General features: G+C 43.8%; 1 protein-coding gene across 1 annotated transcript in view; it reads right to left on the bottom strand.

Moving 5' to 3' along the window:
- Positions 1-89: 89 nt before the first annotated feature.
- The window catches only part of MYO9B (myosin IXB), a 48,119-nt gene continuing 21,410 nt past the window's right edge, over positions 90-26,798 (bottom strand). The window contains exons 5-43 of the mRNA XM_058820955.1: positions 25,565-25,627; positions 25,343-25,442; positions 25,114-25,214; positions 24,778-24,907; positions 24,038-24,127; positions 23,680-23,796; positions 23,277-23,411; positions 21,353-21,474; positions 20,676-20,817; positions 20,249-20,444; positions 18,798-18,873; positions 18,310-18,399; positions 17,184-17,294; positions 16,138-16,177; positions 15,555-15,677; positions 15,033-15,113; positions 14,806-14,916; positions 14,198-14,320; positions 13,570-13,719; positions 13,280-13,446; positions 11,779-12,735; positions 11,200-11,266; positions 10,741-10,871; positions 9,950-10,107; positions 9,664-9,842; positions 9,094-9,192; positions 8,433-8,609; positions 7,912-7,953; positions 7,267-7,378; positions 7,111-7,181; positions 5,789-5,987; positions 5,087-5,215; positions 4,398-4,503; positions 3,624-3,755; positions 2,564-2,687; positions 2,079-2,126; positions 1,488-1,624; positions 1,104-1,231; positions 90-955 (exon numbers count right to left, since the gene is read on the bottom strand). Coding sequence (XP_058676938.1) covers positions 519-955; positions 1,104-1,231; positions 1,488-1,624; positions 2,079-2,126; positions 2,564-2,687; positions 3,624-3,755; positions 4,398-4,503; positions 5,087-5,215; positions 5,789-5,987; positions 7,111-7,181; positions 7,267-7,378; positions 7,912-7,953; positions 8,433-8,609; positions 9,094-9,192; positions 9,664-9,842; positions 9,950-10,107; positions 10,741-10,871; positions 11,200-11,266; positions 11,779-12,735; positions 13,280-13,446; positions 13,570-13,719; positions 14,198-14,320; positions 14,806-14,916; positions 15,033-15,113; positions 15,555-15,677; positions 16,138-16,177; positions 17,184-17,294; positions 18,310-18,399; positions 18,798-18,873; positions 20,249-20,444; positions 20,676-20,817; positions 21,353-21,474; positions 23,277-23,411; positions 23,680-23,796; positions 24,038-24,127; positions 24,778-24,907; positions 25,114-25,214; positions 25,343-25,442; positions 25,565-25,627 — 5,701 coding nt within the window. The 3' untranslated portion in view covers positions 90-518. The remainder of the gene's footprint in view (positions 956-1,103; positions 1,232-1,487; positions 1,625-2,078; positions 2,127-2,563; positions 2,688-3,623; positions 3,756-4,397; positions 4,504-5,086; positions 5,216-5,788; positions 5,988-7,110; positions 7,182-7,266; positions 7,379-7,911; positions 7,954-8,432; positions 8,610-9,093; positions 9,193-9,663; positions 9,843-9,949; positions 10,108-10,740; positions 10,872-11,199; positions 11,267-11,778; positions 12,736-13,279; positions 13,447-13,569; positions 13,720-14,197; positions 14,321-14,805; positions 14,917-15,032; positions 15,114-15,554; positions 15,678-16,137; positions 16,178-17,183; positions 17,295-18,309; positions 18,400-18,797; positions 18,874-20,248; positions 20,445-20,675; positions 20,818-21,352; positions 21,475-23,276; positions 23,412-23,679; positions 23,797-24,037; positions 24,128-24,777; positions 24,908-25,113; positions 25,215-25,342; positions 25,443-25,564; positions 25,628-26,798) is intronic.

Consider the following 26,798-nt stretch of genomic DNA (forward strand, 5'->3'; position numbering starts at 1 on the left):
AGTACCCCAAGTAAAGGCTTCCTTCGGACTAAATTACTTGTTAGACAGACATTGATCAACTACCACATGTATTTTTTAAAAGTGCAATGTTTTAATAAACGTTTTTATACATGTTGGTCTCAATTAAGGCTATTACCACATTAACAGCTCTGTAAACCATAGAGAAAATTGTCATAAAATCATACAAAACATTAAGGCAACACACATTGACCTAAACTGACTGTTGGTCCCGTGAGAATCCATTGTAAGGCAAAGGCACAGCAGCGGAATGGGGGGGCTTGGTTCCTGTACACTCAAATCATGTTACTCAACATGATGCTTTACCTTCTTTGCAAGGTTTTAATTTAAAGTGGAGAATATTTGCTTTAAACAACCTTGCTTAACCCTTACAGTACTGTACATTTCTGGGCTGCCTTCCCCGCAGCCCCTTAAAAGACCATGAACAAGCTCACAGCCCTCAAAGGGTTAAAGCCAAAGCTGTGGTCAACTTCAAGAAGAGTCCAGAGCACTGAAGAATTTCACTTCTCCACACAGGGAATGTGAGAGCAGGGGTCCGAGAACCTGCGCTTGAGTTTTGCTGTGGGTTCGTATTCAACCCCGAGTTCCTGAGCGTGGGCCAGTGCAGACCCTTGTGCAATGTACACCGAGTGGATGCTGTCAGTCCGCCTGGCTGGCTGCTCCCTCCGCTGCACCCTCTGACACTCTTCCTCAGAGAAAGCCTCGTCCTGGGATTCTGTACATTTGAACATCCCGGGAGGAAGTTTTATGTTTGCTGTTGGCATCACTGGAGTTCGACGGGGCACTTTAATCTTGGACAGTGTTAAGGAGTATCTGCGCCTTGAAGCCAGGGGTGCAGAGTAAGAATCTGAAGAGGTTTGCGGGAGAGAAGGCACTTTGCAAATGTCTTTGGCAGGCACGCTGGAGCTCTGAGCACAGCAGTCTAATCCAATAATTGCTTTAAAGAAAGAAGATACTTAGAGACTGATAGCAGGCCTAAAATGTAACTCAATACGAGCCACTGTGACCAGATAATGTTCGGTCACCTGGCTGTATGCAATGAAAGATGTAGAATAAAAAAAAGCACTTACTACCTTAATACTGACCTTCGGTATCCACCCGGCCTGGTTTGTCCTCCAGCAGGCTCTCTGTGCTCGCAGAGGTCTCCGAGTCCACGTTTTCCTCGTCAGAGCCTCGCTGGTCGAGCTCAGGTAAGCGGTAAGTGATGTCCTCCCTGCACCAAACACAGGCTGCAGCACCTCTGAGACAAGCACCTTCACCCAGCTCGTGTTCAGAGGTAAAGCATGTAGCCATTAACTATTAATGCTCATGGTGTTCTCTCAGTTAACGCTTTGTATTTTCATTTTCCCCCTCATCAAGGGCCTACAGAACAGAGTTATATCCTTTTGGACAAAAGGTATCCTGCTTTACCTGTGTTGCCCTCAGGTAACAACAAAGGGCATGGCCTGACCAGGTAGAGGGGGACTTACTTTTCTTCTTTTATTGACTGTATGCGATCAATGAGAATCTCCTTCTCCCGGTTGGCTTCAGAAACATCCTCCTCTTCATGCACAGAGTCCAGCTCTGAGGTGCCACTGTCACTTCCTTTGACCTGAGAACTTTTACTCTGCAAGACAGATTCACATTAACACTTGTCAGTCACAAGCAGCTACACCCACTTGCAAGTTTCAGAGTGGAAGACAAATGAGTGGGTCAAAGAAGAGGCTGATGGAATTGATGAAGAGCTGTTAGTTATCCACACAAATATTTCAAAAAGTAAGAAAATTTCCTATGCACCTGATATCCAGGATTTTGTTACCTTTTTTTGAGCTGTGAGGCTCAGCTTAGTTTTAGTAGTCACTTAATGAGTAATATTATTACATACAGTGTCTATGAAATATCAGGTGATGACAAAGAGCCCAGCAGCCCTGCATGCAGTCTTGGGAGGAAGTTGCACCAGTACATGCAGTCCTGATTGTTCAAGAGTGTTTAAAACTGAGTTACAACCTGTGTAAGTATTTTAGTCATGCAAGAGTCCCACAAGAAAACCCCATGCACTGGAGCCAGGCAGTTGTACATACCAGCTTCCCCTCGTAAGGGGAAGAGAACCCAAGTTTTATAGGCCAGAGCTAGGGAGAGATGGAGACCAAATTCACTATATGCAGCCTCTGATCAGACAGTTTGGTTTGTATTAATCAGTACAACACAAACAAAGAGTATTTTCCTTCCTAGAATGCAGCATATTTTTGCACCCCAGCCATCCCTGGAGTGAAGGAACTCTTTTGCCATATCAGACACTCAATCTTAGTGATACTGACAGAATTACATGGGAATAGATTTTGACCAGTACAAAAGCAGATTCCCATCCCCGCACCCTTCATTTATCAGAACTTCAGTGCAGCTGAATATGAGCTCCTACCTACAGCTTTGGGCAGTTGTTATTTTCCAGCTGATTTCTGACTCACTGAATGGATGGACAGGAGAAGCAGCACTCCCTCCCCAAGAAGCTGGTGGAAGTTTTATTTGGAATTTTTATTTATTTTGGAAGTTTTATTTCAACACTTACCGTGTTCTGCCGAAGCAACGAGAGCCGTCGGAAAGCAAAGCTCTCTGCTGCTTCCAGTTGATTGATTTCTTCCATTTTTATCTTGTACTTCCTTATCTGCTCCTTTATGAGCATCTCTACACACCTGTGAGGAAGGCAAGGTGTTATTGAGCTCCCTCATACCCTGAAGGTTCTGAAACAGCCATGGTGGGGTGGGATGCTGCTCCTGGCCTGGGGGTGTTTGTCACACACACGTGGCTGGAGTGTCACACAGTGTCCCAGCCCATCCCTCACAGCAGCACTGCATGGAAACAGGTGAAGAATCCAACACAGCAGGCACAGCAGGACAGATAATGGTGACAGGTAATGGCACATGTTCCTCCTGGGATCACCAGAGCCTCCCATGCTGGCTGTACACACTGGTGAGCACACACACATTACCACAGCTGCCAACAGCTCCTGCTGCTTCTACCTGTTGTCCCTGGGCTGGCACAGGCTGGCAGAGACACAACGAGCCTGCAACTGCCCTTCTCCAGCTCTATGGCCCCAGGGGTCAGTAAGAAGTTACAAAAAGCTGCCATTTTTCAAACTCTGTTTCCACTGGAGGCAGAGGCAAGGCCAGTGAGGATGGTGAGGGGCTCTCACAGCCAGAGTTACTGGAGGGTGAGGAGAACAGAGAGGGTCAAGGACAGAACCTTCTTCAATTCAAAGAACAAAGAGATCATTGGGGGTTCTAAGTATGCAGGAGACAGCTTAATTCCATATCATATTGTTTATTATGCCTTGTATGTCAGCAAAATAGATAATTAGGGTACAAGCCCCCCAAAAAATAGATTCTCTTGATGTAAAACACAAACCTGATAGTAAAGACTTATAGATCATCCTACTTTATGCTTAGTAAAACAGTTGGGAGGTTTGAGAGGGGTGAATGAGCTGGCAGCACTGGCAGAGCTAGAATTCAACAACTCTTGAACCTCAGCATATCAGCTTGATATGAATGAAGTTGTAGCAAATACAGCTAGTGGTGCTGACCTTCCATCCCATTCCAAAACACTGCTTCTCAGCAGCTGCCAAAACTTACATGGTTGTTTTTGAGACATCCTTCATGCTGGTCAAGGGGTCAGAGGTATCAGGACAGCGCAAGAGGCACGGAGCAAACACGATGGCCAAGGCGTTGGGGGACATACGGTTCACATCTTCTATCAAAGACACTCTGCAATTCAACATCCAGGAAAAGAGATTTTAACCTTGCTAGGATACAAACACCTTGCCAGAATTCCCAAATAACATAAGGAGGCTTCTTGGACACTCAGTGTGTACAGCAGCCCAAAGAAGCTTTACAATTATTTCATACCTACTAAGTAGACAACATTTCATGTATCAAAGGATCAGGGAGTCACCCAGGCTAAGCTAGTCTGGTAGCTTCTCAAAAGTATGTTGGTGATCCAGAACCACTTTGCCCATGTTCAGAGGGCTGCTTGGAAAGCCCCCAGGTTCCCTGGGTAAGAGCAGCCCTTTCCCAGCACCATTTATCCCTGCTCCTGGGACTTGCCTATGTTCATCCTCAGTTCACTACAAGCCCCTCTGTCTAAATCCTGGTGCTTGGATGATTCACCAAGGCTTTGAGATCTACCTTGTCCTCAAAGTTGTTCTTACCTGGCTTGATCCAAATACACCAGGTGTAGAAGTAACCACACACCTGTTTGTGAGCACAACTACCAGTTTGAATTCTTTCATTTCCAAACGAGCAGCACAATCCCCACACTGACACTGAAGGTGTTTAACACTTTAGAAAGCTTCCAAGCAGCATTCAGAATCACAGTTTCTCTACAAATGAAGAAATTAAACTCATTACTTGACAAGATGGAAGATGAGTCGTTCCAAGGTATTGTGATTTGCTTGTGGGAGCTTCTCCAGGACACTGTAAATGGCACAGAGTTGCTCCTGTTTCTCTGGCAGTTCTGCACAAAGGGAGAAAACACAAGATATTAATTGCTGTGCTAGGCTAGTGGAAAGCTTAAAATTCCTAAATTCTGATAAGTCTTACTGTCATTTCATTTAGCAACTATTAGAACTGACTGTTAAAGTCCCCCTCATGGCACTGCAATTATCCTGCATTTTCAGGAGCTGCTGCTGATGCTACCAGCAATCATCAAGTGACACACTAAGACCTCCAACACCATCTAGGGTGCCTTAATCCCACTGAAGTTAAAAGAATCTAGGTATTAAAAGTATCTGTATATCCAGATCTCATTCAGAATAACAAGAAAAACCCTTCCTGAAAGAAAACTTATTGACATCCTTATTCCATTTTCAGAGAGAGCAGTTGTAAGTGACACACTAAAAATAAAAGAATCCTGAAGCAAGATGAAGTAAGCCAGAGAAGAAATTCCCTGAGTAATGTTTTATGTAAAATGTCTAAAATCATTGTTGTAAGTGCACTGGAAGGAGCTGTTTAGTCAGCATGAGCATCTTAAGAATTTCTTTTCCCAAGGACACAATGAGTTAAAGCAGAAATGCTTGAAGAATGGTTTTTAAACCTACCTACAGCTCTGAGAAAATCATTGTACTGTGCTGAGGTCATCAGTGGGTCTGGCAATTCCCTCAGCCACTGCTTAAGGATCCCTGTGATGGTGTGAATAGGGTAATTCTCCAGTTTCACTGAGTTTGGGTCTGAAAAGAAATGTTTTATTTAGAGCAGTTCATTCCTTTGATGCACACAATGAGACCCCACAGAAATAAGATTAGGAACATTCTCATCTCCTGTTCACAGAATCCCAATTACTATCTGCTCCCTATTTTTAACTTCTGAATTGAATTGATAAATCTGATAACATGATAGCCAAGGTGTTGGGGGACATGAGGTTCACAGCTTCTATCAAAGCCACTCTGGAATTCAACATCCAGGAAAAGAGATTTTAACCTTGCTAGAATACAAACACCCTGATCACACCTTGCCAGAGTTCCCAAATGACATGTAAGGAGGCCTCTTGGACACTCAGTATGTACAGCAGTGCAAAGAAACTTTACAAATATTTCATACCTACTAAGTAGACAATTCAGAAGTTGAAAATAGGCAGAAAATAGTAATTTAAAAGTACTAAACAACACAAATAATACAGCCTGCACAGTCAGCAAAAAGCTGTTTTTAAACACTAAGAAGTGACAGATACTTCCAGATAGAAGAGAATTGCAGGGAAAACTGATATCATGCAATGACATGCAAAGAGTCAACACTGCCTGGACCTTCTTGCAGCATCTGCTTCAGCTCCTTCATGCGATTTGCTGATCCTGACTTCCTGTAGATGCCTTCAGTGTAGAGCCCGTGCATCTCCACGTACTCCAGCAGCTTCTCCATGACCACGGGCACAGAGTTCCTCTCGCTGGTCAGGGCGCTCACGCACACCCCGAAGTGTCCCCGCAGGGACTCCGTGTCCTGCTCGCCCTGGGGGTGACACAGCCGTGAGCCACTGCCCCTGGGGTGACACAGCTGTGAGCCACTGCCCCGGGGGTGACACAGCCGTGAGCCCACTGTCCCTGGGGTGACACAGCTGTGAGCCACTGCCCCGGGGGTGACACAGCTGTGAGCCCACTGTCCCTGGGGTGACACAGCTGTGAGCCCACTGTCCCTGGGGTGACACAGCTGTGAGCCACTGCCCCTGGAGGTGACATGGCTGTGAGCCCTGGGGGTGACACAGCTGTGAGCCCACTGCCCCTGGGGTGACAGCCGTGAGCCCACTGCCCCTGGAGGTGACACAGCTGTGAGCCCACTGTCCCTGGAGGTGACACAGCTGTGAGCCCACTGTCCCTGGAGGTGACACAGCTGTGAGCCACTGCCCCTGGGGTGACACAGCCATGAGCCCACTGTCCCTGGAGGTGACACAGCTGTGAGCCCACTGCCCCTGGAGGTGACACAGCTGTGAGCCCACTGCCCCTGGGGTGACACAGCCATGAGCCCACTGTCCCTGGAGGTGACACAGCTGTGAGCCCACTGCCCCTGGAGGTGACACAGCTGCTCGCCCTGGGGGTGACACAGCTGTGAGCCACTGCCCCTGGGGTGACACAGCTGTGAGCCCACTGCCCCTGGAGGTGACATGGCTGTGAGCCCTGGGGGTGACACAGCTGTGAGCCCACTGCCCCTGGGGGTGACACGGCCATGAGCCACCGCCCCTTCCCTGCCCCAGGCACTGCCACGGCTTCCTGCAAGAACCACCTTGTGCTTCCAGAAACTACAGCTGAGTGCTTTATTCTGCCTTGGATCATAAGGCAGATTTGCTGAGCTGCAGCAATAAAGAGCCTTTATGGTTCACACTGCAGGATTGCTTTATCAGTTTGGCCAACACTGCACACACACTCTGTGAGAAGGGATCCTAAATTAGCTCAAGCATCACCTCCTAGGAGAATGCTGTTTCTGCAGAGGGTCCCTCTCTCACTGAGGAGGGAACTGTTTAAGCCATTTTTATTCAGTGCCTGGGCATCCACTGTTCATTTACTAAGAAATACAGGCAGCATTTTGCATGCACCACTTCTGGTACTGCAGAACCCCATCCCACATCCACGGGCCTTACCTTTTTCCCACAAGAGGTACAGCTGCTCTGGATTTTGGACATGCACTTCTTGTGACAAGTCAGCTTGCAAACTAGAGAAAGGAGCAATTGTTACAAGCATCTAAATCACACTATGTACCCTAAATGACCCACTTTCTACATGGCCTGTTCACTCACCACTGCACAGACAGGCCTTCTCCATGGGCCAGATGTAGGAGGAGCAGTGCTCACACGACTGCCGGATGCTCACTTGGTAATTTGTGAACACGTGGCCATTGTGCTCTTCAATCTGGTGAGAGACAGCAAGGAACCAGTGAACTCTTCTTGCCTTTTAAATATTATTATTATTATTTTTATAAAACCTTATTATTATTAACAAAACCATCCATTTCCACCTTTTATTTTAAAATCGTTTCACCCTGAAACCAAATTTCACCCTTTCTTAAGGAACTTAGGTTTGCTGGAATATTTCATAATTGACTTGCTGCCTTAAAGTTCATCAGCAAAATACAAGAGTTGTAGTTTTGTTATTAATATTTAGTAATTGTTTTCTTTTAAACAGTCCATGCTTGAAAAAGCCTTTAGACTTTAAAGGAAGCTATGGACAAGCAAGAAAATACTTGAGTACCACCTATCACTGCATGAGAAAGATCTCTGCTTTGTGAAAACTGGTTTTGTATTGTCACATCTTCATAAATGAGGTAAGTGAACGAGCATGCCAAACAAACCAGAATGTCAGTATAAAATCAAGCTCTTCAAAGGGTGTTTGTGTTCTCTGAGTGCACCTGAGGACTTGGATTATTGCAGAAAGAAAACACTTACTGCACGATCCTGCTTCCGTTTCTTCTTCTGGGCTTTGGTTTGCTGCAAAGGGAAACAAAACTGGCCTAAGTCTTTGAAATTCAGACATCCCATTCCTTTTTTCTCCCTTTATTGAGTTTCCCAGACTTTACTTCACCTCCAGACATTGAGACACTATCCTGCAGCTTCAGCTTGGTTTGAGGGTTGTCTGAGCTCACACTATCAACTTCCTAAAAACCAACTGAGCTCACTGCCTGATGACAAAGCAACTCCATCTCTCAAACCTCCAGAGAACGCCTATGTTTTCACCAAAGAAAATGCACACTTTCAGATTCTGAAAATATTAAGTTAAAAAATTAACAATTCCATAAAGGTGTATCAGCAATCAGAATTTGTTACACACATGATGTGTGTATGGCAAGTGTTTCCCAAATAATTAAGAATGCCGTGGAAAAGGTTTTTGAGATAACACAGGTCCCCTAAATTAACAGAGCAACAGTGTTTCATCATACCATAAACCAGCAACAGAACAACTTTCATACCTTGGACTGCTCAGGTTCCTCTTTCTTTGTATATCCTCTAATGAATTCATCCAGAAGGGATAGAAAGAGATTCAAAACCAGCTTGACTTCTTTCTCTTCCCTTTTTTGGGCCAGGTTTGTAACTAGGAGCTGGTAATTTTCCACCAGATCTTTATAGCCAACATGGATTTGTCCATTCTAAAGAAGGAAAAATACTTGTCAGACATTCCTTTTTAATACTGTTGAGACAGTTTCATATTTTCATGTACTTAAGCTCAGAGGTGAAAAAGCACAGCCATGATCAAAGACAAAGATAACAGCCCATGACAGAAACAAGTTAACACACTTCCCTCCTGCACTGTCCAACAGCACTTGGCTGACACAAGGCAGTGTCAGAAGAATATTGGAAAAGCTGTTGGCTCCTCTCTTCAGCATTAGGAGGCTGAAGACAGCAAAATCCATCCATTTCTAAAAATAAATTTATGGCTGAGTGAATGAGCAAAGGAAAACAAAGCAGGCTGCTTGAGATTACAGCAGAGCTGTAAAATGAGTCTAACATTCAGCTCTGAATTCTGTGCTGAGAATTGCTGAAGTGCTTTGTTGAAGAGCTGCAGGCCAAGCCTTTAACCTGCACACTCATTTATTGCCTGCCAACTTCCCTTTATTGAGACTTACTACTTACAGGAGCAGAGTACATGGTCTTGATGTTTCCTCTGAACTTCTCTGTGGCTTCAAAAAACAAACATTCAACACCAGACTTCTGGGAGCGTAAGTCATTGATCTAGAAATGAAATACATCTGCATCAGATTTTGTTAAAAAAAGAACATCTGAACAGAGTTAAGCTTCAGTGGCTGGGCTTAGTCATTTGTGACCAGTCCAATTATTTAAAACAACATTTTTTTAATGCACTGTGCTGATGATACAAAACAGCAGAGTTGGATAGCTGGGCTTTAGAGAACTCTCTATTTACAACTCTTGGGGTTTTTTTTAATACAAGTTTTGCTGCCCACTCATTTGTAAACAAAGACCTAACATGAATGCTCTGTATTGTATTTAATGCAATATTATGCATTCAGTGACTTGAGGAAAAGAACAGAAAGGGCCCTAATGCAGAGTAACTCAGTCAAACCATCCAATCAATTCCCTTTTGCATTAAATTATAACATAAACTTGCACCTAGACTAGCAGGCTTTAAAATTCTACGCACACAGTGAACAAAGGTTTGAATTTTCATGGCTGGGAGCCTTTCACCTTGTTCAGGAGGAACTCATCCAGGTGTTTGAGCTCGTTGGCGTTGGCAATCTCCCGGACCATGGACGCGCGCCAATTCTGGGACGCGCTGGAGATCTTGCTGATCTTTATGGTTCTGTTCTTCTTGGCTTTGCTGCTCTCCTTCCCAGCCTGGGGGCGGCCTGGCTGCCCCAAGGAACCTGCCAAAGAAATGGATCTGGATGTTCAAGCAGGGTGAGGGAATTCTGCACGATTTGTTTCCTCACAGGAAGATGCACTGTGCTGAGGGTTAAACCACCAAGCTCACCTTCTGAAACTTTCTGGACACCTCCTGTGTCTGTAAAGAGGACACAAGACACCAGGGAGAGGCCGTCTCCTTCCTCAATCACATCAGAACTCTCCTTTGCAATTTTCTTGTCTGGCTTTTTCCCCAAAAGTCTTCGCAAAGGGCTTTTGAAAGCAGACCTGAATACAAAAGCAGATACAAGTCTGTCCCATTAGGAATGGAAGCTGGCTCTGCCACAAGAACAGGCTCTTAACAATAACCCACAACAGGATTCACAACTATGGGGAATATTTAAGGCCCAACCTGCAGAAAAATTGAGCAGCACAAAAAAAAGGAAAGACAATGTGAAAGCACTCCTGGAGTTTCTGGCATTTACAAAATCAGAGCACTACCTTCAGCACACACACACAACACCTCACATATCCACAACATCACTTCTGGCTCAGGAAGTCTCTGGGCTGCAGAATGCCAGAGGCTGGAGCAGGCCAGGGAAGCAGCATTACATGCTTGCTGGGCTTTCAGCTTTTCTACTGGTGTTGTATTACACTACATGAACCTTTAATCCCAGCTGTAAGTTTGTTCTTATTTTAAAAAGAACCACTTCACAGAAAGTGTTATGCAAGCAGAGAATCTGTTCCTCAGCAGGCTCAGATATCATGCTCAGGGCAACATGAAGCAGCAACACAGCCACTGGTGTAGCTGATCCCAGCTTGTGTCTCTGTACAATCAAGGTGCCCAGCTCAAGAACCAATGGAAAAATCTCTTTTTTTTCATTTTCTGAAAGACAGGCCAGTCACACACACAAGCCATACTTGGCATCCCCTTGCTGACTCGCTGGCTGTGCAGGAACGGCCGTGTCCGAGCTGGGGAAGTGGTCACTGGGCTTCTTCTGCACAGGGTACTTCTTGTTGCCTTTTTCTTCTTCAATTGGGTCTGGTGACAGCTACAGGAGAGAGGAGGGGTCAGAAACTGCATTTTGAGTGACATAGATTCTTTAAATGGTTTAAAAGCTAGAATGGTTAAGTTAACTTCATCAAGACAAAACACTTTATCCAATATTAGCTTCCTAATACAAGAGCCAATGCTTTGATCAATGATCCATTTATTAAAAAATATATTTTCAAATATTTCCTGATGATTATTTTTACATTGGTATCAAACAAAACCAAAATCAACCTGAAGCCACACAAATACACTACAGACAATTATTCACAAATCTTTAATATTTATAAACAATAATTAAGTATAAATATGTACAATAGCATCAGTACCTGGTTCATGGCAACAGTCTGGGCCAGTGTTGAGAGGTCACTTAATGAAGCTGAATTCCCCTTCTTCCTGTAGTAAGATAAGTTTCAGAATATGAATTTTAATAAAGTCTGTGGCCTCTTCACATCTTTTAAATAACTCACATATCAACACTACATCTGAGTCAGCCCTTGCAATTCACTTTTAAATGCAAAATGTACTGGAGAAGTGAAAAAGCATGGGAATGTCACATTTCCAGCCATGTCACAGGGATGATGCTTGCAAGCTGCAGGTCACTAAAACCTTGATTTCAATGGGTAAAAGACACATGAAAATAAACTCCAGACATTATTTCAACTAATGCCCTGACTCCTCCTTTTAATACAGCCAGGCAGGCTTTGCAGCTTTTGTGAGCTTCTGAAAACATTCTGTCCATACAGATTCCCTGCAGGACTGGGAGCCAAGGAAAAGCAGGAGTTGTTCACAACTCCATGTGCTCCCACAACACGGCCCAAATGTACAGGCCCTCAGGAGTTCTCCATGGATTCTTAAACATTACAGATATCTATTTTATAAGTGATAAAAAAGGAAGCTGCCCTTACTCTAGCTGATCCTGAGGAGACTTATCCAGACGTATCCTTCCATCCAGAGACTGACTCAGCACATCATTCTGGCCAGAATCAGACTGCCTCTTGCCTTTCCACTTCTCTCTCTTGTACTTTAGCTTCTCTGGGTCATCCACATATCTCTGGATTGCAGAAGTGTTGCTGTCCAGGTCTTTGGTTGCCCTCTGCCTCCTGTTTCTATCTGCCCAGCAGTCAGCAGGGCCATGAAAGCTGCCACCAGCAGACAGTGTGCTGTGAACTTTCAGTGCAAGATCTGTTGGCCTTTCAGGGCAGGTAAAGCTTTGGCTGCTTTTTATTTGGTTATTTTGATTCTGTTGTGTTTTTGTTCTATCAGCTGCCCTGTTCTCTGCCTCTGATCCAGGTGGTTGCTCAGGAACAGAATCACTTTCTTTTATCTCACTTGATGGTGGAGTGTCTGAAAGAGTTTTTTCTTGACTTGGACTTTTCTCTCGCTCGCTGCTTCCCTGAAGGACATTATCTTCTTGTGCTGTGGATTTCTCTGTCTCTGGAGCACTTTCCAGGGCCTGTTCAGAAACAGTTTGCTCCTCGTGGCACAATGCAGACGGTCCTTCCAAGGACAGGAGTGCATGCTTGTTCTGCAAGTCGTTGTGCTCCAGCCCCCTCTGCCGACGGGATTCCCGCTTCTCCCGGCTGTTGCTCACTCTCTCCGAGCCCTCCACCGTGTGCTTCTGGGCTTTCTCAGATGAGCTCAGCTTTTCAGCTTGTTCATTCTGAGCTTGATCTTTATCTTCAACAGCTTGATCTGTCTCTGACTCGTGTTTCACATCTGCTGCTGGCTCACTCTGCTCATCCTTGCTCTTATCTTCATCTATGTTGGACGTCTTGCTCGTATCTTGCTCTTTGTCTTCATCCTCCTGCATTTCCTTCTGCTCTTCTTGAGCTTTCTGCCTTTCTAGAACCATTTTCTGGTATCTGTTAAGAATTTTTAATATGAAAACACAAATCCTTAATGCCCAGGGGTCAAAAAAACCCCACCAACTGCTTAAATGCAGCTCAAATAGCAGCACAGACCCAAACTACAGTTTGGGACTGCAGGGAGGTGGCAGGAGTGGCAGCACCAGTGCAGCTGAGCTGAATAAAGCTCAAATCCCGAGCACTTATCCAGTGTCCACACTCCACTGACCACTTGATACTGACTGAAATATCACATGGCAGTAGCTATCTTAAAGTTCATACAATCCCAGAACGGTTTGGGTTGGGACCCATGGTTTTTGGTTGGGACCTTAAAGATCATCTCACTCCCATCCCCCTTGCCATGGGGATGAGGCACCTTCTACTGTCCCACACCCCACTCAACCTGGCCTTGGCCAATTCCAGGGGCAGCCACAACCTCCTTGGGCAACAAGATTGTTTACCAAGTTATTGACTAAGTCACCCCACCACACAAACTGAGCTTGGCAGGTGAAGCCAGGTGACGAATTGATGTTTTTATGCCACGTTGCTCCTTCCCCTTTACCTCTTCCTCTGCAGGTGCCCCCTGACCAGGGCCTGCAGGAGACAAATCCTCCTCCTGAGCTGCAGGAAGCGTTTCCTCTGCCGGTGGCGCCTCCAGGCCACCTGGATCTCGATGGCAGCGTTGTTCCTCTGCAGGGCCATCCTGACACGGCGCGAGCGCCAGCACGCCTACAAAGGGAGGTTCTGAACTGAGGCAGGGCTGCCTTGAGGTGGGGAGTGCTCCATGGCAGGGTTTGTTTGTTTGTTTGTTGTTAGGAAAATAACAACAGTTATTGTTGCTCTCAAAGATACCTGTAAAACAACGGCTGCCTGCCGCATCCTGAGAAAGCGTCTCCTCTCCAAAACCATCCTGAGCCAGCTCTGAAGGAGGATGATTTTCCTGATCACTTCTTTGTGTAGTGTATCCTGTAGTATCTGCCGTTCAGCCTCTTTCATAAAAACCTGTTCAGTTAAAGGAAAGTTCATCAAGAAGGAGTTAACTCCTTTCAGCCCCCACTGGAACTATAGTAACAGATAAGGTAATGGTTTGGTACCACTGCACCAAACCTTACTGGCTGACAGTTTACCCAAGATACAAGTCCTTTTAAATTTCAGAGTTTGGATTCTAAAACTTACACCTGTCCTTACAACCTTCAAATCACAGAACCCTTCCAAAATGTAAACATTGATCTGTTTGACAAATGCCAATAGCAACAATTTCCCAAACTATCTATATAACATGGATTTGTACTGTAGTCAAAAAACCAGGTTGGCATCAAAACCAAGGGGTCAGGTATAACCTCTGTGTCACCACTTGCAAGAGGTAAAATAGCCAATTTGGGTACATAAAACAGAGAAGAGTAACACTTGTAAATGAACTGCACTGAATTTGGCAGTGTACAGCAGTGGTTCTTACTGCCTTACAGAAAGTTTCACAGACCTTGGTCTTCCCTATTTGATAGTAGTTTTCATTCAGTTTCAGTTTATTCAAATAAGCACAGATGTCTTCCTTGGAGGCTTTGGCATTTTTGGGCAGTAACACCTGAAACTGGTCAATGAATTCCTGTAAGAAACAGAGATAGCAAGAGACCAAAGTTAGAAGGCAACTCCCAAGTTTGGAGTTTTAGCTCTAAAACAGAAACCTATTTAAGACACTTAAGCTACAGGGACCTGAAAATACTCAACTCTCACTACAAACTGAGCTACTTCTCCGTGTAAAATGCAGGCTAAGTCAGCCTCTGTTAATGGGAAATATCACCTAGATGTGATCTCTAAACCTACACAGGATTTTTTACAGAAAACTAATTCCCACATTAGACTGCACTGACTGCACTCAGAATGTTTCTTCCTGGTTGTGTGAAGGGAATTTACTGGCACACAACCCACAACAGTTTAACTATGACTTTTTACCATGCAGGCTCTCTTAAAACTACAGTGCATTTTTACAGCTCATCCCAAGGGGTCATGAGCCTTGTATGAAGAGACACACAAGGTGTGGTTTCTGAAGAGAGCAGATACTTCTGAAAGCACAACCCAGTTCCCATGTACCTGGAATGTGTATTTGGCACTGTAGCCAGACCTCCTGATCCGCACAGTTTCCAGCATGCCCGTGTACCGTAACTGCTGCAGCACCAAGCTCTCATCAAAGAGCATCTCCCTCTGTAAAGGACCAGCAGAAAACAGCCAGTGAGAGCCTGAGGAGCCTGAGCAGAAATAGAGATTCCAAGGATGAGCCCTGGATGTCAGCAGGCAGCTCAGCTCTGAGGCAGCCTCACCTTCTCTGCGTTGGAGCGGATGCAGCGGATGAAGAACGGCTCAGCTCTGCCCAGGGTCTCCAGCAACTTGTTCAGTGAAGACTGAAATGAAACAGTCACAAAAGTTTTTCTTCAGGATAGCCTTTTGATGGTGATTTGGTGTTTGACAGCAGGATAGCTTTTCCCTCAGGAATCAGGTTGTTTCAGGTCTCATGGCTGTACAAAATCCAAACAGATCCTCCCATATTGCTCAGCACATCCCTGTGTTTGGTATTTGCTTTTAGCTTTTCTCAAGAGAATTTCAAGCAGGGTTTGAACATCCTCTCATGCTCTTACAGTAGCACTAGATCTGTATACAAGGATGATCAGTGTAGAGAACTGACACATTTCATGGCATCAATGGCATCTCAAAATGTACTCTGACTTTAATCAATCATAAACCTCACCTCAAAAAAACCTCAAGAATAAAACCCACTTGGTTTTCCAAGCAAGACCAGCCCAGACCAGCCCAGCAGGGGCTGTTTCCTGAGGTTTGTCACCCACCTGGAACTGGGCACTTATGCTGGGGGGTTTCTTCTTCTTGTGCAAGTGCAAAAGGGACTTTGTAGTCCGGTCATGCAGAGTCATGCTCATGATGAGCTTCAGAGATTTGGAATCCAGCAAGTTCTACAAAAAAGTTTTCATAATCAACAAAGTGCAAGTCTTTCAACTAAAAGGGAAATATTTTCTTTAAAATGAGTCAGAATGAAACCAGCTACCCAGAGTTCCACATTCAGTGACATGTTATATTTCATGATTATTTCTATTTTGGGTCAAAACGTTTCTTAGCAGTGAAACTGTTTCACTGCCCTGTCCCAAGAGTGTAAGGTGAACAAGGGGAATCACACAATCACTGCATTTGCCTTCCCTGACTTGGAAATGGCTTTATACACTTATGACATCTTCACATCTGTCTAATTAAACAATTCTTATTAAAGAGAACATTCACCTATTTTTCAGCTTGTCAGGATAAATAACAAAACTTTCCTACACTATAAAACAGTACTGAAGTGAGTTCTGTCAATCAAAATGAAATTCACAGTGCAAAAAAGCCCATACCCAAGAGAAATCTAAATTTTCTGATTACCTTGGGAATGATCTGCTTTTGCTTGACACCTTTACTTTTCCTGTGAAAATATTAAAGATAATTTAAGAAAAAAAAATGCACATGATTTTTTATTATTTCAGCAAGCCATAAATTGGTGCAATTTATGAGGCAAGGTAAAGGACAGAAGAAAATGAGCACAACAGCACCAGGGTGTGTTCATGCATGATTCTTACAAGTGACCAATGCAAGAAATGCAAACTGCTCTGCAACAAGAACAATTTCTTTTTCTTAAATAAACTCTGTAGGTATTGGAAGCTTTCAAAAGTGAGACATTAAATCTGAAGTTAAAACTATTCAAAACTGCATTGTTGGACATTAAAGTCATTATAACACAAGGCACTAGCAAATAAAAGTGCTCAGTTCAGAAGTTACAGCTGCTGGCACCAGAAGCTCTGTGAAAGAACACTGGGAGCAGGAGGACAATGCATGTCCCAGCACCAGGGACTCTGGAATGTCTGAGCAGGTCACACACAGAAGGTGAAGCAGGTGAAGGTGAAGAAGAAGAAGGTGAAGCTCTCAGAAAGAAAGCTGCAGCTCACATCCTGCTGGTTCTAAGCACATTAACTCTGTGATATAGGGCAGGTTCCTGCTCTGTTTACACCACCTCTGTTCCTCCACCCTGTTTACATTTACTTATTATACAGCAGAGCAGAGATTAATTTCCTTACACACACAGATGTAAAGGCTCTAAACCCAGGAATACATCCAGCACAAGCATCCTGAATTTCATGAAACATTTGTCACACCTTGTGGGAGATCTCACTATTGAATATTTTGCAACAACAAGCTCACATTAGACATTTGGAGCTTTTAAAGCAAGTTCACACGAGAAATAGGGTAAACTTTCAGCTAATGCAATGAAGCAACAAGGTGTTCTCTACAGCCTATTTGCAGAAAGGATGTTTTATTTTTAATTGTCTTGTTTAGCATTTTTCAAAGAAAAATTTAGGACAAGCATCATTTTTAGGGAGTGGAGTAATGCCTGGTTCTTGTTGCACTTCCAAAGCAATAGGCAGAGCACTCACAGGAGGTGGGAGCGGTGTTGAAGCTGACTGAGGGACCGAAGCAGCTCACAGGGATCATCACCCTGCCAGGGCAGTCCTTTAATACTGGCGATGATTTGTTCATGCATGTCTCTAAAACGATCCACAGCAAAACACAGGCGGCAAACAGAGATACACAGCCGTGAGAGAGGGGGAAAAAAGGAGTTAAAATCCCAAAAGGTTCCATCACCAAGTGTGCTCCAAAATGCAGCAGGTCAATCCCAGGCTACTTGTTCCTAAACATGAATGATTTGGATGACAAGTCAGCACTTTCTACTCCATCAGTGCTCTAAAATATAATTGCCAGTCTCATACTCAACTTACTCTCTGATTCTACCTTTTACTGTAAATTCTTGAGCCATCAATTCAGAAAATGGAGGGAAATTTAGAGAGGTTAATGGTTATGGTTAAGCCAAGGAACCTTTTCAGTTTAATGCAAGCTTCTTTATAACCAAGAGTAAACATTTTTATACAGAGATTAGACTACTAAAATGAGGCTACTTAAACACTTACAGCAGAAAAGTAAGTTATAAACAAACTGTTAGAGGGATACTTGAAGAAATTTTGGGTTTCATTTCCACTTCAAACTTATTCACGTTTAGCTTTTCAAAGTAAGCCTGGGATGGTCCTTAATTCATGGCATGTTCCATTCTTCAAGCATGCACTGAGCTCTTGTGAAGTGCTGTGTCCTGGCACAGAACTTACCTTCTTTACTCTCCAGAGAGGCACAAACCAAAAATAACAGAAGTGTAAGAATCACTTCTGACTCTTAGGTGCTCTCCCCATTCTGAGCTGCTCCCAGAGGCAGCAGCATTATTACACAGGATTGTGGCTTCCTTGGGTACCTCTGAACTTTTCTGAATATTTTAGACAACCCAAGGAAACAGATCTGGTAAGCTGTGGCCAATCCTTTCACACAAATTGGATATTTAGTTCTTTGTTTCCCCAATTGACAGAGGCTGTCCAGGATGCAGTAATTAGGAAGCAGCATGAAGTCACTACTTTAAGTGCTCCATGGCTTCACTGTCACCCAGAGCACACTGAGAAAGTCACTGTGTCCTGGAAATGTGCCTCCCTGGCCTGGGAGTCCAGGCCTTTTGCTACTTACTTCTTGTTCTCACAAAAAGAAATGATGTCTTGGAAAGCATTTATATCGAAATCCTCAGAACAATCAAATGAGAAATCGAGCACTGAGAGGCTGCAAAAGGAACATGTACAAAGCCTAAATATCCATGGAAAGGCAAATCTCCCTACAGAGATACAGTTCTGTAAGACTGGCCCTGCCTCTGCTCCCTTCAGTGACCCAGATTGGCTGCAGAGGAGCACACAATGCTAAAAGCTGCACACAGCAACCACAGAGAACTCAAAAACCCAGTGGGAAATGGAACTGAGGCTGTCCCCAACATGTGGTGGCTTTGGGTCTCACATAAAATAAGCCAGAGTGTTGTTTGGATGGTATTAAAAAGGCCAAAGAAAACAAGACAGAAGAAATAAAGCTTGCTTTCCTTGTGGAAAGATCTAGTTGAGATTAGATCTATGAAAATCCAGCTCAGCACTTCAGCTGTTCCCTGCAGGGGTTAGGGATGTGCTTCTCACCGATAAACTTTTTCTACCGGCGTGTTGGATCTCTGGAGTTCTCCAAGGGGAACTCTGGGTCCTTGACGTACCACTCCTGTCAGGAAATAACAAAAAAACTGCATTTGGACAAAGATATGAGCAGGCAAAAACCCCCAAAACCACCAACTTTAGCAAGCACAGTATCTATCCAAGGGTCTGGAGTTTTTATTCAATCCTTTATCAAGCTACAATTTGCTGTTCAAACTCCCATCTACCAGACAGGAAGTTGCAGCTGCTCAAATTTAGTTATTAACCCTGAATACTCATTTGGTACTTCACAGAGGTCTAGGAAGATCAAAATTAGTGATAAGATGAGAATATCAGAATTACCACCTTCAACTTTCACAAATAGGCCTTCAAGTCTGTCCCAGCCTGCTGGAAATGCTGCACTGACTGGAGGAGGAAAGCTGAATGACCTCAGGTAAGAACAATGACAACCTCCTCCATTATTAATATTAAACCATTTCCACATTAGATTTGTCTTCAGCACCAAAGATGGTGTCTGGTTGATGATGTTTTGCCACAAACTCATTTTGCCAGCAGAGCAATTATGGAGTATTAACCATTTTCAGAGAGCAGTTTTCTGTGTCATACCTGCACCTTCCCAGCCAGTGCCCTATCTGCTGCTTCCCGTTCCATCCCTGCTGCTCCATAACTCCACCTGCCATCTCCTGTTCCATCCCTGCCCTTCCCTGGTCCATCCCTGCTGCTTCCTAACCCCACCTGCCATTCCCCAGTCCATCCCTGCCCTTCCCCAGTCCATCCTTGCCGCTCCCTAACCCCATCTGCCATTTTCTGTTCCATCCCTGCCATTCCCCAGCCCCTCCTGCTATTCCCTGGTCCATCCTTACCACTCCCTGGTCCATCCCTGCCATTCCCCAGTAAATCCCTGCCCTTCCTCAGCCCCACCTGCTGTCTCCTATTCCCTGCCCTTCCCCAGTCCATCCTTGCCACTCCCATCCCCACCTGCCATTCTCTGGTCCATCCCTGCCATTCCCCAGCCCCACCTGCTATTCCCCAGTCCATCCCTGCCCCTCCCTGGTCCATCCCTCCCGTTCTCTGGTCCATCCCTGCCCTTCCCTGGTCCATCCCTGCCACTCCCCAGCCCCACCTGCCGTTTCCTGTTCCCACCTCTCCCGTTCCCCAGCCCCACTTGCTGTTCCCTTGCTCCATCCCTGCCGTTCCCCAGCCCCACCTGCCATTCCCTGGTCCATCCCCACCCTTCCCCATCCCACCCCTCCCCTTCTCTAGCCCCACTTGCTGTTCCTTGGTCCATCCCTGCCCTTTCCCGTCCCACCCCTCCCCTTCCCCAGCCCCACCTGCTGTTGCTCGGTCCATCCCTGTTCCATCCCTGCCCTTCCCCAGCCCCACCTGCTGTTCCTCAGTCCATCCCTGCCTCTCTCCATCCCACCCCAGTTCCCCATCCCCACCTGCAGTTTTCTGAGCCCTGTCCCTGCCGGCCTGGTTGAACACAGCCACAGCACGGACGGCAGCGCGCAGCACGGCCCAGCGGAACACGGCCACCGGGTCCATCCCGATCAGCTCCCGCACGAAGGCGCTGTCGCTGCTGCGCAGCAGGGCCACGATGTCAGGCCTCATGTAATCCATGTTCTTCTCCCTGAAATCCTGAAAAACAGCCACGTGGAACCACAACAGCTCACAGAAACTCCCCTGGTTTGTTGATTCAGAATAACAGCCAGCGTTACCATTCACTCACCACCACCATCCCCCAAGAAACAACCCCAAAGTACCTCTGAGAACCCTTCTGATCCAGCCCATTCCCAAATTTTCTACATCCTGACAAAAAACTCCCAGAAAGACAAGGAAATTCTTGTGCCCATGAGATCCACCACGTACTTTGATCTGGTATTTCACTTTGCCAGCAAAGTGGCGAATGATAAAAGCAGGCTCCATCACCGGGGTTCCAACAAAAAACTTGTTCTCCTCATGCTGCTGTTTGAATTTTGCCAGCAGAGTTTGGTTGGTGGCATGTGGAAAACTGGGAATACAAGACAAAAGAGGTCAGCCATTTCTCAAATACAGGTATTTTTATTAGAATGAACACCTATTGTTGCTTGTGCAAAGTATTAATTGTCCAAGATCTCTCCACCTCCTTTGAATTTTAAAGGTGGGCTCAGTTTCTGGACCCAAACCAAGCAGCTCCACACACAGCAGAAGATTCTGAGGTTTCAAGTGTACTTCAGTGTTTCTTCCCACTTCACCAGCCAAATTTAGTTTGCACCACATTAACTATTTATCACACTTGCTACTTAATGCTGCAAAGACCTCCAGCCATGCATTTTACTTTAACTGCAGTTCCACGGTAAACCACAAACATGGAAGTTCCAAGTTTGCATAAGGCAAAGTTCAGTTTTAGCATCAATGTATTTCACCACCATATTGGAGTCATTAGAAGCAAACTCCAGTGTAAATCAGAGTCATAAATAACCCTTTGCTTCCCACAATGTATTTTTGTCCTTTCAAAGTCCTTCCCTCCTCCCTGCCACATGTTTTTGCAAATGTTTGTTCCTTACTTGCTTTCTTCATCCAGAAGATAGAAGAGACCAGTGGGCTTCTTGCTGATTAAGTGAATGCAGGCCACGTTATCAGTATAGTCAATATTGTGCCAAGTGATCCCTTCACTCTTATATTCCTCCTGTGTGGCTCAAGAAAATTCCTTTGTCAGTACAGTGCCCTGACCTTTGATGTCCTGTGGTTTAAGTGCTTAAAACACAGCCTTGGACAGGCACAGCAAGTGGAGTTTGTTAGTTCAGGCAGCAGAGACAAAAATAAGGAGAATTTATAAATAAGAAGAGAAGAACAGGCACAGTGGCACAGATCAAAGGTCCTCAGGCACGTCACTCAGCAGGGTCTGTTTGGGGTGAAACTATTTCAAAACCAAAGCTGTGAAAGGAATGTTCTGCTGTGCTCTGCCTTCCCAGCAATCAGCAGCCCAGGACCCTGGAGTCAGACATTACATCCTCAGCACTCCAGCAAAACTGGGCACACACAGAGGAGTTTGAGTTTATTTGCTCTTCCATGGTTTTTGTAATATGGGAAATGAGAGTAGTTAAATATCAAGTTCCAGAATTTTCATATTGCACAGTCAGAGAAAATAACAAGAAGTTTCAAAACAGGCAGTGAAGGCCTGCAGAACATCAGCACCAGAACTTCCCTCAGGAAGCAATGGATGTTGCTTAGGCTCAGAACAGTTGGAGCTCCCTGACAAGAGAACATGAAGCTCTTCTATTGAAGTGACAATCCCTCAAATGCTTGACAAGACAATCTTCCCACTAAGATACAGAAGCAAAATACCAGATTTTCTTAATTCTGTAAATAGCCACAGGAAAAAGCTAATAAAGTAAAAAAAAATGATAAAGTTAAAATAAGAATCACACAGAAAATCAAAGAAGTTTTATGTTTAACAAAGGACAAAGAGCACCTCTCATGGTCTGGATGATGATGATGATAAATGCATTATTTTTAAGTAGGTGGAATTCAGTCTGCCCAGCACAGTGCACACCGTGTTACAGAACTGAGTTGCCATTTTGCACAGACAAAAAAGCCTTTATTTAAAAAGATATAGAGATCTCCCTGAGGGCCCTCAGGCTGCAAGAGATACAGGAAATGGGTCATTCAAGGATTAAGCTTATTTGGAAAAATGGCATTAGAAAAAAAAAAAGAAGACAATGTAACTATTTACTCTGGCCAGCCTGGATAACCAATTCTGTCCTAAGTTACAAAACAGGGACCTCAAAATCATGTTTATACACAGAGTTTGGATGTTAGGTAATTTTATTTTCTTTAAAATGCTTGCCTAAAGTTGTTGACAAAGTACCACATACTAGAGAATGAGTCCTTTCAGCAGTGACCTGAGAACCTCACTTCTGCACAAAGCAGAAATAAAACAAATCTGGAGCAAAAAACCTCCAAAACCCAGTCCAGGACAGGATCTGCTGGCTCCTGCAGCACTCAGAGCTCTGTCAGGTGACAGCACCTGCAAACCAGTCAATCCACACAGGCCAGGAATTCAGCACCACTGCCAGGATCACAGCTGTGCCCCCTAAATGCAGTTGGGTGGGAGAAGCAGCAAAGACTGGTTATTAAACACTTCCAGACTGCTAAAAATAAGAGAAGCTGTTTCCCAACCACTGAAACAAAAACACCCAAATCCAACCCCTCACCTACAGACTTGCAGTACCAAAGTTCACAGTTTTAGCTGACTTCTGTCTGGGATCACCTGGATCTTATCTTAGTTTTTGCAGTCAAGCAGAAATTCAGTGCCAGCCCTCTGAAGAAAGACCCCATTAGTACAAGAACAAGCAGCAGTGAAAGAAGAAATTTTAAAAATAAAGACTTGCAGAAATATTCAAGCAATTGCAGAATAAAGGCTAAGTTTGCATAATACACAAACACTTGATAAAAACAGGTTTCACTTCAGCCACTCTCATTTCTTACCTGCTCCAATTTGAAAATGTGCTGATTGAAATAATACTGAAGTTGCTCATTTGCATAATTTATGCAGAACTGCTCAAAACTGTTGGTTTCAAAATCTTCAAATCCAAAAATATCAAGTACACCAATGGACAGACACTAAAAGGAGATGTGGAAATCTAGTTACCAATCTGTCATCCAGTGCCTTAACCCCAAGAGATAAACAGCCAGAAAGCACTGCAGTCTGTGCTGAAAGACTTTAAATATTTAATAGTTCTGCCTACTGTGAAAACAGAGATGATTAAATATTACCAGGGAATTTACCAGGGCTTGAGAAGTATCAAAATTCATCCCAGATATCACAATATATCATCTCTAGGATTGACTGTTAGGTGCTTGCAAAGACTTGGTTTTGTGAGGGACTTACTGTAACAGATTCCTCCATGTCCCTCTTGTTGAGGAGTGCATGATTGATTCTCAGAACAATCCAGTCAAACAGAGCACTGTACAAGGACTTGGCCATGGAATCTCGAGCTGTTATTGCCTGCAGATCAAACAATTTTCAGGACTTTGTTTAAAAAATAATCATTTCTGTTTCAAACCAGTGTCACTCACAGGTTACAACCCCAGCAGGGACAAATAAAACCACAGTTTGCCTTTAATTCAAACTTCTAACTTCCCAACCATCCCTCACAAAATGTGAAAATGTACCATAACAGCTTTTTTAATCCAAAAAAGCAAATTTCAGTTATTTAAAATCATTCTACAAGTGCTTTTTTACTCACCTCATTGAGACTATATGGCAAAATAAGCTTATCATTAGCAGTCACAGTTTTTCTTTTTGTGAGCACTTCTACCAGGATTTCACGTTTAACCTTCAAAACAAGAGAGAAACAAGAGCTGCTGTCACCATCCTGAATGAGTTATCTGACTGCAGCAGTGGACATGCAACTTCTCCAGAGAATCTCTTTGACACAGCCACATTTATCATCCATCAGTAGCTTTACAAGTCCTACAACTTGTTTAAATTATTCTGTTTACATTCATTCATTCAGACGTTTCCCTGTGGTGGCAAAGAACACACCTACACTGAATCTATTCTTGCTCACCTCTGATTGGTGAGTCAACAGATTCTATTTCCATGCTGCAGGTTATATGCCATCTCTAACCCAAATAATCTCACTAATTTCATGTTTCCCCTCCCACAAGATCAATTTTATGGATCACAACTGAGATTTAGATACAGCCATTAGGATAGCTGAGTGAAATGCTGAGGTAGAACATGACAAACAGGTGTATTAATTAATTCATACTAAAGAGAATTAGCATTAATCTCACCAATTTCATGTTTCCCCTCCCACAAGATCAATTTTGTGGATCACAAATGAGATTTAGATACAGCAATTGGGATAGCTGAGTGAAATGCTGAGGTAGAACATGACAAACAGGTGTATTAATTAATTAATACAAAAAAGATCTAGCATTAATAGCATTAATTAATTAATGTTAAAGAGAAATACTCTACTTTCAACAGCTGGGAGAGAATGTCCAACACTTCAGGAGGTCCCACGTCCAACCCTTCATCCCGACCTGTGGCTTTCTTCTTGTAGGTGACATTGCCCAAATACAGAATAGCTGAAAGGATTGAAAATATCCTGAGGAAGAAAAGTTGAATTATGTCAGAATTTGTCTTAAGGTAGTTCATTATGATAGGTTAGCAGAGCTAATTCTGCCTCAATAATCAGTCTGTAAGCTCTCAAACACCCAGCTCTCCTCGTTCCCTACAGAACTACTTTGATCCCTACATTGCAAGCCATGAACAATAAATGCCAATGACAAAAGCAAACAGAACTGCACTTACTGTTTCTTTGTTGCTGAAAGGAAGCCAACCATCTCCATGGCTTGTTTTAATCTCTCAAATTCATGTCGGAGATCTTCCCCATCTTCAATTTTCAAGTTATGCTGCAAAGAGAAATCCAAAAAAAGGCAAAGAGCGAAACCCAAACATCACAAAAAGCCCAGCACAATCTATTCTCCTTCCTTTCATCTTTGACCAACCCTTATCAATGCATTGGTAAATCACAGATTACCTGGTTGAGGTAGAAATAATCTTCAGGTTGCTTGAGGTGAAATTCTTTACGCTCCTCCTCATTGACTCCAAGTAGCAAATAATAAAAGACATGGTAGTTCCTGCAAAGTCAATGCATTTCTCATTAAAATATAGAGGATTTTCTTTTATTCTGTATAATTCAGATGTTCTTAAACTGCTGAATTGATTTTAACTCTCTTGGAAAACTGCATTTCTCTCTTACCTTTCATCTTTTTCTTGAGAAACCAGACGAGATTTTTCAAGCAGGTATTTTTCAACCACAGCCCTAAGGAAGCACAGAAAATGAAATAAGCATGAGGGCAAAGAGAAAAGAGCTCAGAAAACATCAGACAGCAACTGCCAAGAGAGTTCAAACAATGAGATCTGCACTAAAATGTGCAAGAGGAGAGCTCAGACACTACTTTAAATCTAAACCAAGAATTTCAGTAGGCTCTGGAAGAAAGGAATACCCAAGGAATTCCTCTCTGCAGTGCTTGGGTTTGGTGCAGATAATTTAAAACAGGCTGACCAAGCAAGGAAAGTGCTGATGAAAATTGCCACCAGAAACAAGACCCACAGAGTGGTAACAATGTGTTGTCCTGAAAGATTAACATTTATCTGACAAGGCATGCCAAGGCAAGAACCCTGAAATATCCCAGATATCTGCCTGATTCTCATCCCAATAAATCTGCTGGATTTTTATGTCAGTGAAGACATCAGCCCAGGATGGAAGCAGCCAGCAAACCCCTACAGGGTGACAAAGTAACCAAAACAAGAATTCCAAGTCCTTGACAAGGGGCACAAGGATTGAGGACAAAGTTTGAGCATTTTTTCCTCAGGCTGAAGACAAAACAAGTTTATTCAAATTGTACCAATCTGCTGAGCTGGTGTGGCTGGGTCTGAAAATATGTTAAATTTCTTCAGGATAACACTCAAGGCACATGTGGCACAGAGTTCCCAGTCACTCAAGTTATTGCAAATGAGAAGAAATGCAAAGAAAAGAAACACTGGAGCATCAAGGTCAGGGATTTCTCCACAATCCCTCAGAACCAGCAAATGTAAGCATGAAATATCTCATGTTTTAAGACCTTCAGATATAAACACACACATTTGGTTAAGTAATTTCATAGTTTTCTTTATCTCTTTAGCTGATGTTTAAACTGTTTCTTTAAAATGGCTTCCTCAAATCTATTTCACTTCTCTCCATTCCTCTTAAAAATTCAGATCTTCTGTTTTTAAAAGCAAAATGGAGAGGGCAGAAAGCCTTCATTTACCATGAAGGTAAAGATAGAGCAGCAGATCCTTAACATGAGCAAGCTGTACAGCAAAGTCAGAATATTCAAAATCAGAATATTCAAAATCAGAATATTCAATATCAGAATATTGAGCATCACCTCACAATTCACACAGCTCACTTTACAAAATTTTCAACTCCACAGCACCAAGTTATTTTCCTA

The sequence above is a fragment of the Ammospiza caudacuta genome, chromosome 28 (assembly GCF_027887145.1).
Source record: "Ammospiza caudacuta isolate bAmmCau1 chromosome 28, bAmmCau1.pri, whole genome shotgun sequence".
NCBI classification, from domain to species: Eukaryota; Metazoa; Chordata; class Aves; order Passeriformes; family Passerellidae; genus Ammospiza; species Ammospiza caudacuta.